This window comes from Bemisia tabaci, chromosome 8 (genome assembly GCF_918797505.1).
Source record: "Bemisia tabaci chromosome 8, PGI_BMITA_v3".
Taxonomy (NCBI): domain Eukaryota; kingdom Metazoa; phylum Arthropoda; class Insecta; order Hemiptera; family Aleyrodidae; genus Bemisia; species Bemisia tabaci.
The window spans coordinates 34,837,547-34,861,233 of record NC_092800.1 but is presented as its reverse complement, the minus strand read 5'-3'; the positions used below and the strand labels follow the sequence as shown (position 1 = coordinate 34,861,233).

The 23,687-nt window shown below is 37.9% G+C and overlaps 1 protein-coding gene across 15 annotated transcripts in view; it reads left to right on the top strand.

Annotated features, from left to right (window-relative positions):
• Positions 1 to 23,687, top strand: part of Atpalpha (sodium/potassium-transporting ATPase subunit alpha) — a 161,382-nt gene that overhangs the window by 114,679 nt on the left and 23,016 nt on the right. For all 15 annotated transcript variants that reach the window (XR_011900383.1, XM_072303451.1, XM_072303455.1 and 12 more), the window contains 10 exons: positions 2,347 to 2,475; positions 12,967 to 13,170; positions 14,862 to 14,975; positions 15,931 to 16,183; positions 16,919 to 17,140; positions 18,151 to 18,396; positions 20,204 to 20,315; positions 21,008 to 21,140; positions 21,926 to 22,118; positions 22,752 to 23,000. Coding sequence is in view for 14 of the 15 variants with exons in the window: in XM_072303451.1 (XP_072159552.1) it covers positions 2,347 to 2,475; positions 12,967 to 13,170; positions 14,862 to 14,975; positions 15,931 to 16,183; positions 16,919 to 17,140; positions 18,151 to 18,396; positions 20,204 to 20,315; positions 21,008 to 21,140; positions 21,926 to 22,118; positions 22,752 to 23,000 (1,855 nt within the window). In the remaining variant the exon portion in view is untranslated. The remainder of the gene's footprint in view (positions 1 to 2,346; positions 2,476 to 12,966; positions 13,171 to 14,861; positions 14,976 to 15,930; positions 16,184 to 16,918; positions 17,141 to 18,150; positions 18,397 to 20,203; positions 20,316 to 21,007; positions 21,141 to 21,925; positions 22,119 to 22,751; positions 23,001 to 23,687) is intronic.

The following is a 23,687-nucleotide window of genomic DNA, read 5'->3' as shown; positions in this document are numbered from 1 at the left end:
TATCTTTGTAGGTTTCGTGGCCTTAGCGCGTTACGTAAGCGTCGGCGAGGGTAGTCCATTCGGGGAGGAAACTTTACACCCTCGCGCAGTGGATTTGCGTTAAGGTGCGTCGCCGCTCTGTGGGGTCGGGATCGCGGTAGATAGCGAAGGAAAGCGCGGAAATTTGGGTCCTGGAAAAAATGAAATGGGATGGTGGGCTGTTGAAATTGATAGACAAAGCAAATGATAAAGAAGACAAAAAGGATATGGAGGGATCCTATTGACAGGGTGTCTACAAGTCCGGAATTTCCGGAAAGAGTACTGATTTTTTGAGGGCGGTCCGAAAGTACTGAAAAAGTGCGAAAATTCCGCTAAAACGTCCGGAATTTTTTTAAATTTTTTGTCATTTTTGTCGCAATTTCAAATTTTTGAAATTTTTGTAATTTTGTCAAATAGAGGTGCTAAAAATGTACGGAATTTTTCTGTCGGAGGAGGTACTGAATTTTTTGAGAATGTACTGAAGAAGTACTTATTTTTGACCAGCCTGTTTTAGTAGACACCCTGTATTGGTGGAAACGGGTGGTTTTAATGGACAAAGGATGTAGGTAAAAGACTAACCAACGGCAACCCACGAGAGACCGGATAGTTGTAGTCTATCATTTACCTCCTTAGTCAATAAGAACCACACATTTCAAGCAAATAGATTAGGTTGACCAATAGACCAATGTGCGCTCAATGTAATTTTTGCGCAATTTTACCTCTTATGAGTCCACTTAGTTGCTTACATCTCTTAGGTATGCGAAGAACTCCTTGGAACTTGCATCTCAAGCGCACCAAAATTTCATGACCTATTTTTTGTTCCATCCTGAAATTCAAGTTAATGTCCGTAGTTCCCACCCACCGTATCCACCGTGCGTCGCGAGAAACCGTTGTGCACCGGTGAGATCGAGTTTCACCAGAAAGCTGTGGGTGGTTTCCTATCCATCCGCCCGGATTTCGGCTCCCTCATTTCATCGCTTTTCACCTCAAGTCACCCTTTTAGATGTTTTAACTAGCTTCGAGATCATATTTGTGAACTCTTGGCTTCGAGTCCTGCGTATACGCACAATCTACGACAAGGATTTCTGGAGCTCACAGTCTTTTTATCTTCTTAAAAGCTGCATACTGGAGTTTTCAACTATTCCCGAGTCTCTTGCGTCATAAAATCGTTTAAAAAATTCAATGAAATTTTATTCGATTTCATCGATGAAAATTCAGGAATTCTGATTTCTCAGGAAAGTTGTATTATTTAAAGAAATTCATGAAAAATTCGACTTCATCAATGAAAATTCAGGAATTCTGAAGCTCAAAGCGTGATATTTCCGTATTATATTTTTACGTCTTCTTTTCTTTCTAAAAGTTTCAAAATAGAGTCTCCACCTTTTTCTAAGTCTCTTACGCCAAAGAAAAAAATAAAAAGAAAAAAAAGTCTTATATTTCCAAAACATTTCATTAAATTTAACTCGATTTCATCGCTAAAATTTTACGAAATTTTGCAGCTCTGTCTGTAAGGCCGTGAGACTAGCCGTAAGGTTACGCAAAAGCAAAGGGTGTTGGTGTTGGAACTGTCGAGTGACGCCTTCGCGCGCGAGCGGGATAATCCAGCCAATCATGCATGGCCATGAACTATTTTCGAATGGCAGAAAAGCTGCCAATCGGCTCCTTGCCTCCCGCTTCAACTTGCAACGGCTCTTTCATCTCAGCGCTACGTCGCCGAGGGAATTGAACCGGCCCGCCATTGGCCCATTCAAACCGCCCGCGCGAAAATGTTAGCATGGCTGCAAGGTTGGATTTAGGTAGAGTCCCTTTACACTGAGAGTCAAGACAATGTGAATCCATTTCTGATTGGTCCCCGTATCTTAGACCTTCACAGTGTCACAAACGGGAATAAAGATTACATTTTCACCGATTGCAAAGATTATAATCTGGAATGGACCGGGGAATTACGGGTTCGGGAAGGAACAAACGGAATGAGGGAAGGGGCGGAGAAAGGAATTTGAGAATGGTCCGATCAAAGATTGCAAAAAACGTTCAATTTCTGTAATCTTTATTGCCGTTTGTGACTCCATGAGGGGGTGTTGTCTTGACTCTCAGTATAAAGGGACTCTAGATTTAGGGACCGTCCATGAATTACGTCATCCAAGTAGAGGAAGGGAGGGAGGGGGTGCTCCAACGGTGGATGATGCCTCCTAAAACTAGAATTACCTTAAGTGCATGTTTTTTCTTTGTAATTTTTTTTTTTTTTTTTTTTTTTTTTTTTTTTTTTATGAATAAAATTATTCTTTATCTGTTTTTCTAACGCTCTCTCGTTTTCTTGTGTGTTCACAGTCAAGAAGAAAAGCTGCGAAAAAAGTGCGGACTGATAACTTGGACGATTTAAAACAAGAATTGGATATAGATTTTCACAAAATTACAGTTGAAGAATTATATCAGCGATTTAGTACACATCCTGAAACAGTAAGTACCACTTTTTACATAAAATCCCTCCTTTCGATTCGAACGAAACTGTTTACTTTGACGGAGTTTATCAGAAAGGAACGGCCAACCCTCATTAGGTTGAAACAGAGAAAAAGGGGTTTGAAGTTTTTTTCCTTCCATAAGGCTAGATGTAGAAAATAGACTTTAACCTCTCTTTTCACAAACTAATTTCTTTTTTTCGACTTTCAGTTTTTGGCAGGAGAAAATCTGCGGCTAGTTGAACTCGAAAACGTCCTTAACTCACTTTTTTCGATAATGTGGGTTGGTTCCTTTCTGATAAACTGGGTCCACGTATAGGAGCCCGTGTTTTTTACTAAAAACTCTCAATGCCGTCAAAATCAATAAAATCTTACACAAATTGAAAACTCGAGATTTGGATGGAGTGCAATTAATTGCGTCCAGAAATGATTCAAGAAATAACTCGAAAAAATGCATATTTTTGGAAAAAAAATCTCTGTGTGGTATGATGCCGTAATTAGACCGATTCACGCAAAAGCAGTCCACCGAACAACCTGCCAACCGTGTCCAACCTGCTGTGCCCACATGAATGAGAATCTGGAAAAACGACACATAATTATTGTGAGTTTTATAGGATTGAAGTTTTATTGGATCATTTGGACCACGTTATGAGCAGAAAGGAACCAAGCCACATCAGCTTTTGCCAAAGTTAACTGGGTAATTCATTTTTTTTTACAAGAGAACGTTTATGCGGATTCCTTTGAATATTGTAAGAAATTCCCCTCGTACTATGCAGAAAATTCACTGAAATTTGCACAAAAATCTACACAGCCGTTTTCATGTAAAAAATGAAATTGCTAAATTGAATTTTGCAATAGCTGATGTGGCTTGGTTCCTCTTTGCTTATCGGGGCCCATGAGGGGCTTTATAGGGGCTATGAGGGGCTCTATTGGCTTTATGATTATCAGCTAATGCTGAATATCTATCAAAACGCTGCCACAAATTGTACAGAGGCACTGTTTTACTAGCGTTTACCGCTCATATCTCCCATTCAAGGAAAAGAAACAAAAATCCAGAGTTGGATAAAAATATTAAACACATATTGTGTTGTATGGTTTTTTTTTTTTTTTTTTTTTTTTTTTTTTTTTTTTTTTTTAGCGCGGGTTGCACTCCCTGCCTCTGAGACAAATGTTTGATTTTTACAAAAATTACAGTCTCGTGAAACTTCTGAAATATTGCACGGTAATATCCAATCTCTCATAACTATCTCTCGTTCTATGCCCCCTTCGAATAATCCCGTGCAACCGTAGTCGAATCCGAACGATTTCCCGGTGTTTTTTCCAGTTCCCAGAAGGATTCCCTGCCTCTGAGATAAATGTTTGATTTTTTTCAAAAATTACACCGCCTCGTGAAATATCGGAAATATCGTACGGTAATATCCAATCTCCCATAACTATCTCTCGTTCTATGCCCCCCTCGGATAATCCCGTACAACCGCAGTCGAATCCGAACGATTTCCCGGTGTTTTTTCCAGTTCCCAGAAGGATTCCCTGCCTCTGAGATAAATGTTTGATTTTTTTCAAAAATTACACCGCCTCGTGAAATATCGGAAATATCGTACGGTAATATCCAATCTCCCATAACTATCTCTCGTTCTATGCCCCCCTCGGATAATCCCGTACAACCGCAGTCGAATCCGAACGATTTCCCGGTGTTTTTTCCAGTTCCCAGAAGGATTCCCTGCCTCTGAGATAAATGTTTGATTTTTTTCAAAAATTACACCGCCTCGTGAAATATCGGAAATATCGTACGGTAATATCCAATCTCCCATAACTATCTCTCGTTCTATGCCCCCTCGGATAATCCCGTACAACCGCAGTCGAATCCGAACGATTTCCCGGTGTTTTTTCCAGTTCCCAGAAGGATTCCCTGCCTCTGAGATAAATGTTTGATTTTTTTCAAAAATTACACCGCCTCGTGAAATATCGGAAATATCGTACGGTAATTTCCAATCTCCCATAACTGGACCACATATTGAAATTTGGACCTATAGATTCTAGCCCGGTTTAAAAACAACGTATGTGCCATTAGTTTTCCTATGCACATAAGTGTTTTTCCAGAAGAGCCAAAATTTATAGTTCCAAATTGCAAAATGCAGTCCAACTATCTCTCGTTCTATGCCACCCTCGAATAATCCCGTACAACCGCAGTCGAATCCGAACGATTTCCCGGTGTTTTTCCTAGTCGTCAGGAGGGCGGCGCGATTTATTCATAGATCTCTCCCACGGCCTGTAACGCGGCGTTAATTTTTAAGTGGCGCGGTGCCATTTTGATTCCGTATCGTATCGTGTCACCTGTTATGCAGGGGTGAGCCGGTGAGGGTTGTCAACCTCCTCCCCGGCTGCCCTTCACCTTTCGCTATCGCCATTTGGGTCACTGACTTGGGCACCGCCATCCATCGCCCCATCGGGAACGTAAGACGCTTCACAACTTTGGAAGTCACGGCTTACCTGGATACACTATCGTAATTTGGACTAGGTTCTACAATACCAGGAACCACTATTTCTGACTCATTTGATAGGGTGTCTACAAGTCCGGGAAGTCCGGAAATAGTACTGATTTTTTGAGGGCGGTCCGGAAGTACCGAAAAAGTGCGGAAAGGTCCGGAATTTTTTCATTATTGTGTCATTTTTATCACATTTTGAGCGAAAAATTCAAATTTTTAAAATTGCTCGAATTTCGTCAAATGGAGGCACTGAAAAAGTACTGAATTTTTCTGTCGGGGAGATACTGAATATCTTGGAAATGTACTAAAGTTTTGGAATGATTGGAATATACTGATTTGAGGAGCGACATTTGTTCCGTTAGTTTCCCTAAGTAGATAGGCGCTTTTACGTATGAGCCAGTTATTGTAGTTCCTAATTGCGAAGTACGGTAATAAGTATGACAAAAGTCTTTCAATTGAAAATATTGCCTCCTCAGACTTTGTAAGTAAGTTCCTTTCTTCCGTGGACGGTCATATATCTGTAAGCGCTCCAACTTTCTATGAAAATTCAACCAGATTGTTATTTTACTTTTTTATAATGATGAGGTTTTGGTTTCTCCTGTTTCTCATCCAAATTGTTTGCGTATTTGACTTACGTCATGCTAATTTTGTTACCTAACGCTTTAGCAAGGAAACAATAGACGTTTTTAATCCTGATCACGATTCGCGCCCAATTCGACATGTTTCTCTAAAAGTAAAGTCAAAGATCCAGATAAGCTCTGTTAATTTGCTCTTGAGAAAGGAATTATATAAGCGGATAAGTTAAATATATTTCACGGAGCGTTACCTTCTGGTCTAATGGATGGCACTTCTAAAAATGTTAATGTTAATACAATGCGAAAACCATAAATTACAAAGCACGTAATTATTTTCGTTTGCGTGATTAGCATAAGTAGATTTGGATTGCATTTTGCAATTAGGAAATAATATTGCTGGCTCATTGACATACAACAGCACCTATCTGCACACGGAAACTAATGCCGCATATCGATGGTGAAACTGTAGAAATGCTTCTCTCGGTTTGCAGACTTCCTATCATACTTTATTTGCAGCCCATCTGGAAAACTAATAACCGTAATTTCTCGAAAATTTCCGTGATTTTTCGTCTCTTTTCGAAGAATATCCTGTAAAAAGTTCAAGCCGTGATGTTGGTTTGGTCTCATTTCAAATAATAAATTAGGAGTGGAGATTTTTAAACACAGCCACCGATATTAGCGTTTTTGCAGTTACGCCGTTGATATGTTGTCTCTCAAACAAACATAGCAGTAATGGAGATGTTGCGTGTGTGAGGGATTTGCGATTTGACCATTGATTCTTTTGTACAAGTTCGCGAGAAATACGATGGTGCCACTGGTTTTCTCTGAAATCATCTCCCAAGCTCAAAAAAAGCTCTCAAACTGAGGCCAAAATGGAGGGGATATCCCACGCTATCCTGAGAGTCCCCCTCTACATCAAGACAAACTCTCCATCCAAAGAAAGGGAGCAAATACATTTACAGTGCTGCCATTTTATTTGGGGACTCCACAACTGAAAACACGGCAATCCTGCTAATGTATTTGCTCTCTATCTTTGCATGGAGAGTTTGTTTTGTTGTAGAGGTGGACTCTCAGGGTAGGGTGGGATATCCCCTCCATTTTGGCCTCAACTTGAGAGCTTTTTTTGAGCTTGGGAATTGATTTCAGAGAATACCAGTGGCACCATCGTGTTTCTCGCGAACTTTTACCATAGAATAAATAGACTACGTCAACAGAAGCGAAAGCTCCGTAAGAACCAATGTTAACATTCTTCTGCGCAGATTGAAACCAATTTCGAGGTTACCTACAAATATAAAAGTGGAAAAAAACATTAAATTTTAAGCGAATTTACAGTACTTCTTCGGTTTAACGATAAATAAGTTAAAAGAAAACTCTTACAATTCCTTAAAACGTATGTATCCGTTATTATTCGACCTCTCCAAAACCGCAAACGTAAACAGTACTTATTGAAACAGCCTCCTTTCGGTATGCTTCGTTGACATGAAAATGGCGGGGGCTTTCGCTTCTGTTGACGTTAGTCTCTTTATTCTATGCTTTTACATAAGAATCAACAGTCAAATCGCAAATCCCTCACACATGCAACGTCTCCGTTCCTTTTTGCAGAGTGTAGTCCAGCGGACCGATTATTGAAATTGATCGACAAAGCTATAGACAAAGGAGACAAAAGAGGTATGGAGAGATCCTATTGGTGGAAGCGGGTGGTTGCAATAGACATAGGAGGTAGGTAATAGACTAACTAACGGCAACTCACGAGAAACCCGACAGTTAGTCTATCATCTTCTCCCTTTGTCGATAGGAACCACCCATTTCAACCAATAGGATCGCTCTATATTCCCTATGTCTTCTTTGTCTATAGCTTTGTCTATCAATTTCAATAATCGGCCCGCAGTTTGACTTCCTTGAACTCGAGGACTTGACAAACGTTAATTCTTGACTTTTGGGTCGATTCGAAATGTTAGAGTGAAGTTCATACGGCGTTTTTCTTCAGCACGGCGGAGTAGGTCGGCTGATTTTTGTTCCTCTGTAACGCGACATGGTCTTGTGCGTGAGTTTGCTTTGTGATGTGTGTCTCACGTTTCTGAAATCGAGATTCGCGGCTTACGTCACGCTCAGGGTCCAGAACGCAAAAGCCGTGTATCTACTTTGCCGTACCAAGGAAAAACGCCGTATGACCCTTCAGCCGTTGCCCAATTTCCTTTGGAAAAGCACAATTTTTTGGGCAAATTCGCAAGTATCTTTCCTTCGAATTTTCGGAGAATTTTGTTCGCACTTTAATCTAAAATATCTGAAAATTTTAAGGAAAAATACTCGTAACTTTCTTCAAAATAAATATTTTGCGAGAGGAAATTTGGCAACATTCGAATGCTCATATGACGTTTTTCCTTCTTAGCACGGCATTACTCGTGCGAGGCTCCATTGGGCGCCGCACACTGGACCGAGTCCATAGGAAAAGTCGGACAAAATCTGGAAACTTTGAAAGCTTATATTTTCGAAAATATAAAACAAGAAAGTTTAAAAGTTGTTCCATCGGCTTTTTCGTGAAATTTCCTTTCAGAATCACCCTCTGAAATTGAATTTATGACAAAATAAACACAAAAATTTGACAGTTTAGCTAAAAATGTCATGTCAGGCCTCTTCTATTTGTTCGTTCCATTGTGCGGAGTTTGAATCGGCTCGTGCGAAAACAACCTTCGTTCATCACATTCTTTCAAAAATTCAGGAGTTTGTTTTCTCTCACAGCTCAGATCAATGAAGAACAATTTACGAAGATTACTTCTGATAAACGAAGAAAACACCACTAAAAATGTGGCGCAAACTGTAATTACAGGATGGTACAATAGCGCTGGGTCTCCACAATTCTGCAGGGAAATCATAGCCAAGAAATTTTAATTAGAGTCAACGATTCGAGCTCTAATGAGTATCAGTGCGCGACTAAAAGGGTTAATAATTAGAGCTTAATCTTTGACACTAATTTAAATTTTCAGCATTTTTTAGCCTTGATTTCCCTGCAGAATATGGTACGGACTCAGTAATGTTGTTCAATCCCGTGCTACTGATAACCAAGTCGATATCCTTCCTAATTTCTTCCCAAAAGAATTTACCTTTTGAATGTCGAATCAGAATTTTGATTACTTCTCCATGAAAAAAATAAAACATGAAAGGAAACTGGACAACGTCTGATGTATTTAGATGAGGTTGGTTAAATCCTTCGATTTTTGGGACTTCAACTAAAAGTAGTTTACATTTCTACGGCTTCAACCAACTTTATTTCGTGAGCTGTAATGAAATCGCCTCACGCAATTTCCTGAATTGTGTAAGGCATCGGAACTTCTCACTGTAGTCGCTTTATAAATCGTCAAGGAACTAATATTTTTGCTTGATTAAGAAATAACGACTTATAATAACTTCGTGATTTCTCACTATTAATTGACGTGCTCTAATTATAATATGCCCCCCACTTACGATTTCTTTTTGATCATTTGGTTGCATGTTGCTCTGTTGGTCTTGCTCTACAGAACTCTAACATGTCAATATTGACGTCATATCTGATCCTTGGGAAGTGGCAATTTCAGAGTAAGCAAAACTGGGTCTCGTCCATCTAAATTAAATGTTAAAAAATCTATATTTATCGAGATAGGCTGCCTCACCTGGAATTGGTGGTTTTGGCGCGGATTTAAATGTAGGAAATTCAGTGTTGCCAACTTTCGAGTCAGCGACTGGGGAAGGAGGGTAACCTAAAATACGCTTATCAATATCAGTTGGTGAGAAACATTGTGTGAAATAAAAGAGAGTTTGGTTAAAAACCCTGGAAACTCAGAGGAATTTTGCTCTTAGTAACTATTACAAGCAAAAATAATAAGTTTTTAGCTTTTTGTAAGAGTATTATTGTAAGAGTTTTTAGGAGTGGTCCAATCTATGTAAAGGGGTATCTTTTTAGTGACGTCACTCCTAACAACGCACAGTGGATCGAGTCAACAGGAGAGGTTGGACAAAATTTTCTCCGTTTATACAAAACTTTGAGGTTCTAAAAGTGGTTCCACTGGTTTCCTCGTGAAATTTTCTTCTTACAGCACCCCTTAAAATTTAAAAAGTGACGAAATAAATATCATAATGGACCACTAGACAAGGTACGAATTTAAGCATTCTGATACATGTTTCTTGACCAAAATTTTACGTAGAGCACGATTCGCGCAACGAAACCTAATGAAACAAACTCCAAACGAAGATATTAACGTTTTTATTTCACATTGGTTACGAGGAATTTGAACTGCCCGCTGACAAGAAACTCAAAGCTCTACGTGAGTCAAATCGCGCACTACAACGGTTTCAACAAGCTTCTCAATCGAGTAATGTTCATTTCCCACCACGTGTTGTTTAAACTATAAGCAATTTGCTGCAGCTGAGCCAAAGCGTCTAGATTGAGGTTGCCAGATTTTCATACGGCAGAGACTGTCATGATAACGTTTAACGCACGATGTGAATCACGCAGAGCATTGAGTTTTCATGAGCGGGTGGTTTGAATTCACGTATCAAGAATCATCAAATATCTTTGGAAGGAGTTGATTTCGGTAATTTTCTTTGTGCGCATCGTGTTCTACGTAAATTTTTGGTCAAGAAGCATGTATCAGAATACTGAAATGTGTACCTTGTCTAGTGGTCCACTGTCAGGGAAATCAGGGAAATGTCAGAGAATTTCATTTTCTAAATTTTGCGGCAACCCTGTAAACCGAAGTGTCGGAAAAATTCGAAGAAAAATATCGAGGACGTCTCTCGAAAGTAAAAATGTTTTGAGAGGAAATTCGGCGACGCCACAATGTTCATAAGGCGCTTTTTTTTCTCGGGACGGTAGAGCGAGTGCCGGGTGAAATCGATCCGCTACCGAAACTTAATAATTTTTCGGCCGGGGTGAAGCGGGTGCTCCTGACAGCGCCTCACCGATGGCCCATTATGAAGCTCCGGCGGGATTTAAGCCGTATTTAACGGGACCCGGGCCCGGTCTCCGAGCGCCCCGCCGCGCGGCCCGAACGTCTCCCGAGGCCTGGCATTCGGAACTCCTAAACTTCAACCCTCCTCCCCTCCACCCCCGCCCGTTTTTCCCCGGTTCAACTTTGAATATCCCTCGGAGAGATGGCTGGTTTTCGGGTCGGATGGCGCCGGCTTGAATTCATCTGGAACCGCAGGGTCGCAGGGTTGCAATTCTGTCTCTCCTCTGACGGAGGTGAACTAGAAAAACGTCAGAAAATGGACCACTAGACAAGGTACGAATTTCAGCATTCTCATACATGTTTCTTAATCAAAATTGCACGTAAAACACGATGCGCACAACAAAAATTACCGAAATCAACTCCTTACGAAGATATTTAATGATTCTTGATGCGTGAATTCAAACCACCCGCTCATGAAAACTCGATGCTCTACGTGACTCACATCCCGCGCTAAACATCATCATGACAGTCTCTGCGATTTAAAAATCTGGCAACCTCAATCTTGACGCTTTGGCTCAGTTATAGCAAATTGCTAATAGTTTGAACAACACATGGTGGGAAATGAACATTGATCGATTGCGAAGATTGCTGAAACCGTTGTAGTGGGCGATTTGACTCACGTAGAGCTTTGAGTTTCTTGTGAGCGGGCAGTTCAAATTCCTCGTAACCATTGTGAAATAAAAATGTTAATAGCTTCGTTAGGAGTTTGTTTCAGTAATTTTCGTTGCGCGAATCGTGTTCTACGTGAAATTCTGGTTAAGATACATGAATCAGAATGCTTAAATTCGTACCTTGTCTAGTGGTCCATTGTGACTTTCAGCGACTTTTACTCGTGTAAAATCGACAAAAATTGACTTTCAGGAACGTTAACGTGAGAAGTCAGGGATATTGTCAGTGAAGTCCGGCAGAGTGTCTACAAGTCCGGAAATAGCACCGATTTTTTAAGGGGGGTCTGGAAGTACTAAAAAAGTGCGGAAACTCCGCAATAGGTCCGGAATCTCTTTCAAGTTTTTGTCATTTTGATCGCAATTTGAGCGAGAAATTCAAATTTTCGAAATTGTTCGAATTTCGTCAAATGGAGGTACTGAAAAAGTACTGAATTTTTCTATTGAGGAAGTACTGAATTTTTTTGGGAATGCTTTGAAAAAGTTCTGCAAAAGTACTGATTTTTGGCCCGCCTGTTTTAGTAGACACCCTGTCTGGGAAAGATAGAGGAATTTGAAATTTTAATGAGCCTGCAACGCTGAACCGAGTATTAAAATTTGGTCGAAGGGCGAAGTGAGAACTAAGCACAGGTAGTACTAAAATCATGCTTAGGGGAACCCAACTTATACGAAATGTCTTTCCCATGAGGATAATCACTAATTTACATGAGAGTCTGAACTCCATGTCAGGCATGCAGTTTGTTCACGTACCTAAACTGATTCGCCTTCAATTTCGTAGGTAGGCAAAACTAGCTCCTCCGAGCTGCAATGGTTGTATTTAAACGTGTTTCTGTCCTTGCGCATCGTCCGACGTCGCCTGTTATGTTGGCGCCGCGAATCACGTACCCGACGTCCGTGATTCCGCTTCTGTCTACCCTATCAAATGAAGGGGAATCTGTTGATGACACGATGTCATCAATTCCTGCGTTACGTTGTAATGGATATGTTGCTTACAAGTGTTATAGCCGGCTGCGTAGACTTTTCGTAGGATTTCCATCGGTTATATGCTACATGAAGACTATAGGAGACAATGATCCAGTTGCAACAGTCACAGAATCTTTCTTTAAGGCTTTAAGCTGATAGATTAGTACAAAATGTTGAGATCCGTTCAAACACCAAGTTTCTACGTCCAATATTACCAGAGCTATCAATCATCGAAAAACACAGAGTATCACTTCATCCACCACGGTTGTGCACACCATCAGGGTGTCTAGCATCAGGAGAAACCGGAAAATATCAGGAATTTTGGCCGATCAGGAAAAAATCAGGAAAATCGGAAAAATCGGACGTTTTATCAGGAATTTTTCTTACGCGAATCTCTTCAGCGGAGAATGTCTCACTGCTTTTTGCCTACCGTGCCAGGAGTCGAGAAAAATCAGGAAAATATCAGGAATTTTTTATACAATAGTGGAAAAAATCAGGAAAATATCAGGATTTTCAAAATTAAAAAATACTAGAGACACCCTGACCATGGTTTAAAGGTGAAAGAAATCATAGTATGCACCGCTGCGGAGGATGATAGGTTTTCTGGAGTGTGATACCTTCGTTAATATTGGACTTGAAACTTGGCGTTTGAACAGGTCCGATTTTTTCTTTGCTACTGTATGAGCTTGAATCGCCAAAACACGATTCTGTAATTGGTGCAAATACCATTATATTTTTACCCACCGCATGAGATTCAAATGCATCGGTAATTGGTCGATTCTAGTTTTTAATCAATTTGGGTTTTGTGTTTGTTTCAGGGTCTTACACATGCGAAAGCAAAAGAAAATTTGGAACGAGATGGTCCCAACGCCCTTACCCCTCCTAAAACAACGCCCGAATGGGTGAAATTTTGTAAGCAACTTTTTGGTGGTTTCGCCATGTTACTATGGATTGGAGCATTCCTTTGTTTCATCGCTTATGGTATTGAAAGTTCTACGATAGAAGAACCAGCAGATGATAATGTAAGTTTATCATATCTTATATCCCTTTTCTCAAAACTAATGTAAACTAAGTAAATGTTACATTCAAAAAAAGGTATGACTCTGAAACCCATAAAAAATGGCTCGGAGATCTATAATTTCTAACCAAAGTGACTTACCGTCTACAGTATGGCTTTCTGAGCCATACTTTATTGGTGGTGAACCTATAAGCATGGCTTCATGAACTATATTTTATGGCTCCATGATCTATAACTCGGCCAGTAAGTCACTCTTCCCATACTTGTTTTTTGAGTGTAGTAATGCAATAATTGTTATGATTCATTAAAAAGAATTTGCTTACAACCAGTCACTATTTAAGACTTATTTGGATTTTAAATAAAATCTCATTGCATTTTGATGCTTGCCTTAAAAGAGGTGCTTATTTAAAAAAGGTAGCAAGTGGGAATTTTCGCAAAATCGAGTTGCAGGCGGAAAAATAATTCTCTTTCACCTCTAATGTAGTTTCTCTTGTCTCCTAAAATGTATTTCTTTCAGAGGTGGCACCTTTTCGAAATAAGCGCTTCAATCGTGCAACCAGTTTTAGTATAAGTTTGACAGAGCAGGGTCTAAAGTCCCAGGACTTTGAAAAAAAGTGGAAGAAAGAATTAAGCTTGATTTTCAAACAGTGCAAGACTTACACATGAATAAAATTTTTAGTTACTGAACAAAATAAAAAAAATCTTTGATAATTCTAACGTAAATCAGTGAAAAGCTCCTGCTATGTTTTGAGAAGAAGAAACTATCTTGAAAATCAAAGAAAAGCGTGGAAAAATCAGTCAATCAGTGTCACTCCATGGTAAAAACTAAGGGAAAATTCAGTGAATTTTTGTCACACACATGTTTTGAATTTTCTTGTCCCCCTGTCAAAATTCTTGAATGATGCTTACTTTCTTTATCTTACTCTTGTGCTTCATTAACAGAACTTGAATTTCGAGCTATACATGTCTCTTGAAAAATATTTTCATGTCTGTCATCCCTGGAAAGTCAGGAAAAAGTGAGGAAATTTTAAAACTAAAGGAAATGTAGGTTGCTCTGTTTACGAAAAACCAGAGTAACGCACATTTGTGAGAAATCCCCAAAAAAAGATTGGAAGGAAGAAAATCTGTATTCGTTTTTTATCTGAACACTATTGAACACTTGCTGGACCATTCAGTCGAGTGCATGTCGATCAACAAGTTAAAAGCTCCTCTGACGAGTGGATTTTGTGAAGACCATGAGTTATTCTTGTGCTACATGCATTTTTATGAGCTTTTTACTTTAAAGGGTTTCAGCTCATTTGCAAAGTAGTTTTAATTGAATGTTTTGTCTCTCTATAATTATGTGGTTGTGCCAGCAAGGTGCATGATTGATGGCAGTTGATGGGCTTCTTATAGAAGCCTTACAAACATCTCCCATGCACTTTTCTCTACGTTTTGCTCCATCTCTTTGCAGGGTGACAAGTTCTTGAAAAGTCATCGGAAACTTGAAAAAGTTAGGGAATTTCGCTCATCTCTGGAAAGTCAGGGAATTTTGTTGCACAACCTCGCAATCCATAATTGTGGTCGAGAAATTCAATTTTTTTTCACTGCACCCACACTCTTCAACGAAAAGTTGAACCTCTACCCTTAAGTTTTTAAACCTTAGATTGTGTACTAAAAAGTGTACTAATGATTATTCTGTTTGTCTGTTCACAGTTATATCTTGGTATAGTATTAACAGCTGTAGTTATTGTAACTGGTATTTTCTCATATTATCAAGAAGCTAAATCTTCTGCCATTATGGATTCTTTCAAAAATTTAGTTCCACAGGTAAACTATGTGTTCATGTTTTTTCCTTTCTTTTTTTTAAATAATAATAAGCTTCACAACACTGCCTTTGATCTATCTCACCATAAAATGAAAGGAATGATACAGATGATGCAGTTATCAACATTCAGCACTATTCATTATCATTTGAAACTAAGTTGTATCAAGAAGATCAGATTCTTTTCCGAAAACTTGTTTTTTTTCTTACCAATAATTTTATTGAACTGTAATAGCCTCCTTATTTTACCTACTGGCAAAAAATTTTCCTATAATTGCAACTAGGAAACACTTTTTTAATGGAATCACTTCATCGTGACTCTTGAAGGTCTTGAAATAATTTAAAAAATGTATGGTATTTTATAGAAATTCTTGCCAATACCATACTTCTAATCCTTTAATACAAAATTTTTGCTCACAAGAAATTGATGGACTGTGTAGTTCAAAAGTATAGCTCCATTGATTAGATGTAAGACGTTTCGCATTTTGGCTCTATTTGTTGATTTCCAGACAAAAGAACCTTGTGAAACTACAATATGCGAAGGAAATTTTGCAGCATTGTAATGTAGTTACTTTTTTTCGTATGGCTTCTATATATTGATTGCTGCAATGAATTGTGGGAACATATTTCATTTCCATTTCAAAAATAAATGAAATAAAATATAGTACATGATTTAGCTGCAAGATTTATGAAAGTCTGGAGTTTGTTGTTTACAGAAACTTATTAGACAAAAACTCCCCATGGAGACAAGACTTGAAGTACTTAAATCATTTACTTCATTCATAGAGGAAGTACGGAATCGCTTTGTGTCCCCTGAACTATATACAGCATATCTTAATATCACCGAGATCAGTTCAAGTGATAATTGACTGTCTGAGGCTTTTAGATGTTTAGAGAAATATAAGTGTTTGGTTTGCTCCTAAAAACATCTTTTTATAATTGGCTACTCTTTGTTTACAGTTTGCAACAGTTCTTAGGCAAGGAGAAAAATTAACGCTCCGAGCAGAAGATATAGTTCTAGGTGATGTTGTTGAAGTTAAGTTTGGAGATCGTATTCCTGCCGATATTCGAATTATAGAATCTAGAGGTTTTAAAGTTGACAATTCATCACTGACTGGAGAATCAGAGCCGCAAAGTAGGGGTGTTGATTTCACGCACGAAAACCCACTGGAAACGAAAAATTTAGCTTTCTTCTCAACGAATGCTGTTGAAGGTACAATTATTTTCTCCATTTCTATTTATAAAACAGCTTTTGAGCTTAAAAATGATCACTCGAGTAGATGAAGTGTGATAAAAAAAATCATCTGTATAAATAATGGCTTAGTTATTGAACTATGCTTTTTTGTATTCCCATGATCTTTTTTCCTAATTCAACATGAAAATGTTATAATATATCGTTCGTACAATGAACTCTTCCCTGAACACTCTCTGTGACTGGAATTTTTTAAGGAAGTCCCAAGGAAACTTAATATTAATCACGTATCAAAACAAGTTCAACATGTTGGAAAAGTGTATGGATTCATCCAAAGAGCAGTGCGAAAATTGACTAAAAATGTTTCCTTTTTTTGGAAAGAAAAAATTTTTTGAGTCCATACCGAATGAATTTACACAATTTTAGAGTGGAACTGAAGATCAGCTGTTTTCAACTCAGCATTGAAAGTAAATACAAGAATCAAGATGACGGATCTTCAATCGTACTGTGGAAGTGTGTAAACTTATTAAACATAGACCAATAGGTTACAATTCCATGCGGAGGTAGAATGATGAAAAATTGTTCTAGAATACTGAAAAATCAATCAATGAGTCGTTGGAAATGGAAGTGTTCAATTATGTGTAAAGTATAATTTCTTTTTCAGTTTCAATTTCATGTTCTAAAGCCTTATCTATTTTTTATATTGGTTAATTTTAACAATGTAAAAACTAATAAATCGTCTGATTTTGTCTGCAGGCACTGCCAAAGGAGTCGTTATTAGCTGTGGTGACAACACTGTAATGGGTCGTATCGCTGGTCTGGCGTCAGGTTTGGACACCGGTGAAACTCCCATTGCCAAAGAAATCAACCATTTCATCCATTTGATCACTGGTGTTGCTGTGTTTTTGGGTGTATCCTTCTTCACTATTGCTTTTATTTTGGGCTACCATTGGCTCGAGGCTGTGATTTTCCTTATTGGTAAGTCCCTTTGCTATCAGCTAGCAGCGCACCAGTTGCATAGACAATACATGTATTTCAGCCAGTATGTGCTAAAAACTTAAATTCTTATTATATTCTCTATTGTTGCACCAATCAGCAGTGCCTTAGGGAGAGAGGGATGAATAAGGGCGTTACACCATTTTCTACGTATTAAAGGATCGAAATATGTTACAAGGGGAGGCGGGGGGTGTCAAAAATTCTGGAAAAGTGCGTAACATAATTTATTAATGCTCCTTTGAGAGAAACCTGTGCTCAAATGAGCTTTTTCCCTTTATATTAAGAATTTCAGTTTTGCACTAAATTTTAGCAAACTTGGCTAAATTATCAGCGATGTTTTTGACATTCTAATACACACAAACAACAAATGCTTAAATAGTTGTCTTAATGGCAATAATTTTTTGTTGATAAAATTCCAGCTAAGTCTCTTTCATACTCCTACCCGGGATTGATTTTAAAGGATAAAAATGAAGAAAATCACATTTGTAATAGCAGATCATTACACGTAGTTAGAAATTAAGCACTGCTGGACTTTTTTTTCTCATCAAAATTTTACGCTAAAAATGGCAGACACAATGGACCACACAACTTTAAATTTTCTGTTTATAATGTAAACTACTAACGAGTATTTCTCACTTATGAGTTAACTTTGAAAGTGTTTGATGTGCTCAACATGTTCTAAGTAATATTTTGATGAGAGAGCTTGTGCTGTAGTGGTTACTTTTTTACCTTGTCCAGTTTTGTATTGAATTTTCAGTGATAAATGCAAAACCAGTGTTTATCATTATTGGTCAATTTCAATCTTTGGAAAAAGTCATATCATTATCGATAGTCAAATTTTGTATTTCAGATATTTTCATCACAAAAGAGATTTTAAAAATTTATGAATTTCGTGATTAATTCATTTTGTAAAAAGGAAAATCTCACAGTGTAATAGCATGAACTTTGTCATTCTTAAAAATCTAACAAATTGACTATTTTGTTGTTTTCAGGTATCATTGTAGCCAATGTGCCCGAAGGTCTGCTCGCTACTGTCACAGTGTGTCTGACTTTGACAGCCAAGCGAATGGCATCCAAGAACTGTTTGGTCAAGAACTTGGAAGCTGTAGAAACCTTGGGTTCTACATCTACCATCTGCTCAGATAAGACTGGTACCTTAACACAAAATCGAATGACTGTTGCTCACATGTGGTTCGACAACCAAATTATTGAAGCTGACACAACTGAGGATCAATCAGGTATAAACGCAAGTTAGACTTTTTCTTGTTAGGAAAAGTAAACAACTTTTTATTGTAATAAAACATAAATATTCAGAGGGAAAAAATAGGAACTGCTTCGACTGCACTAGATAAATAGAATCAACAAGGAAAACACACGTGATTAATGAACTACGAGGGTCATCCAAAAAGTAAGTTTCCCTACCTTGTATCTTCCGAACGAAAAGAGATAAATCAAATCGGTAAAAAATCACATATTAGGCATACTCTAAGCTTTAAAACAAGCTCAAGTTTTTGAAAATCGGTCGAGGGGTTCGCGAGTAAACTTAATTTTACTGAGACAACCTCCTGTCGCCGCGTGCCCACCTCCGGGTTCAGGATGCGCGGAGAGTCGATTATAGAAGACTCGGGTTATCGCCTCTATATAACACATCAACAAGGAATTTTAATGTTTTCATTGAGTAGGTCTTACCTTACTTTTTGACATAGTCTCCACATCTTTTTTGATATTTCTGGTATCATCATAGCAGCTTCTTAATGCCCTCCGCGTAGAAGCTTTCGCCTTGACTCTGAAACCAGTCATTGACAGCGATCTGTACCTCTGAATCGGTCGAAAATCGCTTCCATCGAGGAAGTTTTTCCGCTCGGGAACAAATGAAAGTCACATGAAGCTAAAGTACGAAAGTTTGAAGGATTGGGGGAAAATTTCCCTACACAAAGCAACTGATTTGCGAGTGCAGATCGCTGTCAATGACTAGTTTCGGAGCCAAGACGAGATCTTCTACAAGAAGCTGCTGTAATGATACGAAAAATGTCAAAGAAGATGTGGAGACTACGTCAAAAAGTAAGGTAACTACTACTAACTACTAGTAAGGTAGTTACTCAATGAAAACTTTAACATTTCTTGTTGATGTGATGTATAGAGGCGATAACCCGAGTCTTCTATAATCGACTCTCCGCGCATCCTGAACCCGGAGGTGGGCACGCGGCGACAGGAGGTTGTCTCAGTAAAATTAAGTTTACTCGCGAACCCCTTGACCGATTTTCAAAAACTTGGGCTTGTTTTAAAGCTTAGAGTATGCCTAATATGTGATTTTTTACCGATTTGATTTATCTCTTTTCGTTCGGAAGATACAAGGTAGGGAAACTTACTTTTTGGATGACCCTCGTAATTGCTTATTTATTTAAAACAATTTTTTCGGATTAGATTTGGGCTTATAGCTTATCTTAGTTTGTGATAATTTGCGTTTATTGCTGAAAGTGGGCTACGTGCCCGAAATTTTTCAGGTAAAATTGTTCTAAACGAAGGCTCGAGTGGGTAATTGATCATATATATATTTGTCTTGTCAACTTTTTATTGTATGAGCGGATATTTGCTGCATTCAGACTGAAGATGCTTAGCTTAGTGGATTTTGCATTGAAATAAATATTGATATATTTATTTTGAATGAAGACACTCTGAAAAAATATCAAAATATGCCATTTTTAAGGGCAAAAGTGGTTTTTTGCAAACATAATATAGTTTTGTAAGAAAGAACTGATCATGAATTTTTGTAAATCATGAACAAAGGCTTTTTGAATTTACAAAAGGGAATCTTAGACACTTTCTGCACCTCTAAGATCACGCTGAGTTGATGAATCAGGCTTTGGTTTTCCAATGACTACTCTGTAGTGTTGTCATGGTCAACCAGAAATTCATTCATAATTATTGAAAATTGTAACAACTATCTTTTTATGACATAGCTTTACTGCAACTGTATGTCTCTCTGTAATTTTGGAAATTGTTTACTTTTTAATACATAGTTAATCGTCCACTTTTCTGTTCCAGGAGTTCAATATGATCGCACAAGTCCAGGGTTCAAAGCTCTTGCACGGATTGCAACTCTATGTAACAGAGCCGAATTCAAACCTGGTCAGGAAGGTGTTTCAATTCTAAAGAAGTAAGTTAGCTCTATTATTAGTATACTACTTAATATTAGCAAAGCATTGAGCATATCTTACAGCCATGGAAACGAGAGAATTGAAAGAAAACAGCATAGTATTTTGTTTGAATAAACTTTCCAAGGCATAGGATAAAATAGAGATAAACTCTCTCAGTTGTTTGAGCATGAAAAATCAATCATGAAGGCAGGCGAGCTGGAACCGGGGAAAAATTTCTCCTTTACATGCCAAGAAAAACAGGAATCAATGAATAATTGTTTTTTTCCATGCCCTATTTTTAGAGTTTCTTGGATTGTCGTAACAAACATATCTGAAAAGCATAAATGTGAAAAATGTGGAAGAGAGGGATATTTTTTATTGGAAAATATCTTTGATGACTGTTGAATTTGCTTTCTTTTCATGCATTTTGATAAATTGCCGTTTGAATTCAGGAAAAATGTAGAAAAGTTGGGACATTTTTTTAATTCTAAAGACACTTTGGTCACTCAAATTTAATGATCGGAAAAATCATGCTCTGATAATACCAAAATTGTCTTTAGGTGCTCCTTTGTTTAAAATTTCCTATACTGGTGTGTGGTAGCATCCAGCATTAAATTTCCGAAGTAAATGGTTCATTGCATAATAATTTTGTCATAACTGAATCATTAATTTTAGAACCCTGGCGACTAAACGATTAATTTTACTTTTACAGAGAAGTCAATGGTGATGCATCAGAAGCTGCTCTTCTTAAATGTATGGAACTGGCTCTCGGAGACGTTATGTCCATCAGGAGGAGGAACCGTAAAGTCTGTGAAATTCCTTTCAACTCTACGAACAAATATCAGGTGATTGAGCCGTTTCCATCTAAAAATTATTCTCATTTCATTAGACAGTAGAACTGTACATCATACCAAGGCCAATAATTTTTGTCACTTTGTTGTGCAAAACAATCATGAAAATTCAATAATTAATCTGAATGATTCTTGTTGCACCCAGCAAAATGTAAAATTGTTCCAAGAAATAATAATTCTTGGAATTTAGTTTTCAAAGGCAGGTTTTGCACCACACCCTCTTTCTATCTGATGAAAGTCGAATTGAAAATTGTGAAAAACGAAACTCATTCAATGATGACGAAAATTGATTAACATTGAAAACTTTCTGCTTAATTTTATTTAAAGTCTAGAAAATCAACTGCTTTTATTTCCGGAATCTCCTATGGGTATACTATCTTAATTTCATGCAAAATTATTAAACGAGAAAAATGGAAAAAACTGTGTTCGGCATGCGATCAATCTTTTGAGCCCAAATAATTCATATAAAATAATTCTCCTGGCTGTATGAAAACAATGTTTGAGCCTGTCTTTGCAGCTTATGTCATGTCTATTTCTATTCGACCATAATCTGCCAAAAAGTCAAAATCCAAAATTTTGATGCTTCGGGCTTTAAGAAAGAAATCAGTTCAATTGGAACCTGTAATTTTTGAGTTTCTCCATCATTCTATGTGAGAAACTCTGTTTTACAACATTTTTAGAAAGATTTTACTTTTTACCAAACCTCTGTTGGTTCCCTTTTGTATTTTTCATCCTATATTCACTCCTCTAATTTGTTTTATTGCATTCTCACGCTGTAGGTGTCTATTCATGAAACTGAAGATGCCAATGATCCTCGACACTTGATGGTCATGAAGGGAGCTCCCGAAAGGATATTGGACAAGTGCTCAACCATTTTCATTGGAGGCAAAGAGAAATTATTGGACGAGGAAATGAAGGAAGCCTTCAACAATGCTTACCTTGAGCTTGGAGGTCTTGGTGAACGTGTGTTAGGTAAGTTTCCCTTTATTTACGAGTCTTTGCAGTCATTTTGCTCCAAAAAATGTGTCAGTCTCATGTGTTTATCTTGACAAGTAACTAACACTCCTTCACACTGTTTAATTTTTAGCATAAGTTGATGTGAAAAAGGAAACATTTCTCCCCTCCATTCTGAAAAAATTAAGACAAGAGTCTACTCTTTAATCATGTAAGGTTAAAAATATAAATTTAAATGAACTTCAAGATAAGACAAAATTAAATTCTGCAATTCGGTAAACTAAATTACAGACAACAAAATCGGGCAAAAATTGAAAACATACATTTCAAAAACTCACATTTATGGAATTTATTGAAGGGGCATTCAGAACAAAGGTAGATGCTTATTTGAGGGCTGATCATAAAAACTTATGTCAGAACAGCAAGAAATCAAAAGTCGACTATTACACGTGGCAAATATGGCTGTCTTATCTTATCTTGCCGACAAAGCAAAAAATTGTTCAACAGTTGGCCCACGAATGTTACTAATATTTTATATCCTTGTACTTGTTTTACCATAGCAAATACCAGCCTAGATTTTCAATTTTGAATCTACTAAACTAAGCATGTTTAACTATTTTTTAATTTTTCCTTGACAATTTCGTTCGGCAGGTTTCTGTGACTTCATGCTCCCGTCTGACAAATTCCCTCTGGGCTTCAAATTCGACTGTGATGACCCCAACTTCCCACTGAGCGGCATGCGTTTTGTTGGTTTGATGTCCATGATTGACCCACCGAGAGCTGCCGTCCCAGACGCTGTAGCCAAGTGTCGCTCAGCCGGAATCAAAGTTATCATGGTCACTGGTGATCATCCTATCACTGCCAAAGCTATCGCCAAATCTGTCGGTATTATTTCCGAAGGTATGTTTTAGACTATTTTGTACACTTTTGTTTCACAATATTCATGGAAGCCTAAAAAACTCCTCAAATTTCAAATCTGGTAGCATATAATGCTGTACTTCATGTTGAAATGAAATTAATTAGTAGATTGAAACATCATCTCATTGACACTAGGTGATTTATTTTGTAAGATTTTCCTCTAAATTCAGATGGAGTTTCATTTTTAGGGCTAAAAAGTGAAGTCTAAGCAGCATCCACTGTGTTAACAAGTAGTGGTATGAAGTGAGGGCCTTGCTGACCTCCGAAGCGCTTGTATGCAACCTAGACAAGTGGCAGAAACCCTGCTGTTGCTCACCTGAAAGTTGGGTCATCCTCCTCAACTCGTGACAGTGACATATCATATTCCTGCAAAACTCAGCAGCTGTCTAGTAAACCAATGATAGATTGCACCAACAACTCTTGCGGATGCCATAGAGCGTAGAATTTTTTGGAGCATGGTCTTGCCTTCACCAAGTTTGGCTTTGTTGTTTCAATCTCCCATTAATAGGTAGCTCTTGCAAACAGTCATAAGAAGACTAGAACCAATTTCGGCTTAAAGAACATAGGGAAACATTAAGGTTGTAAAGAACTAAAATCAAAGAAATAAATCAGCTCCAGTAAATAAAAATTGTTGTGAATAATAATTTTGACAAGATATTTAGGGCTCAT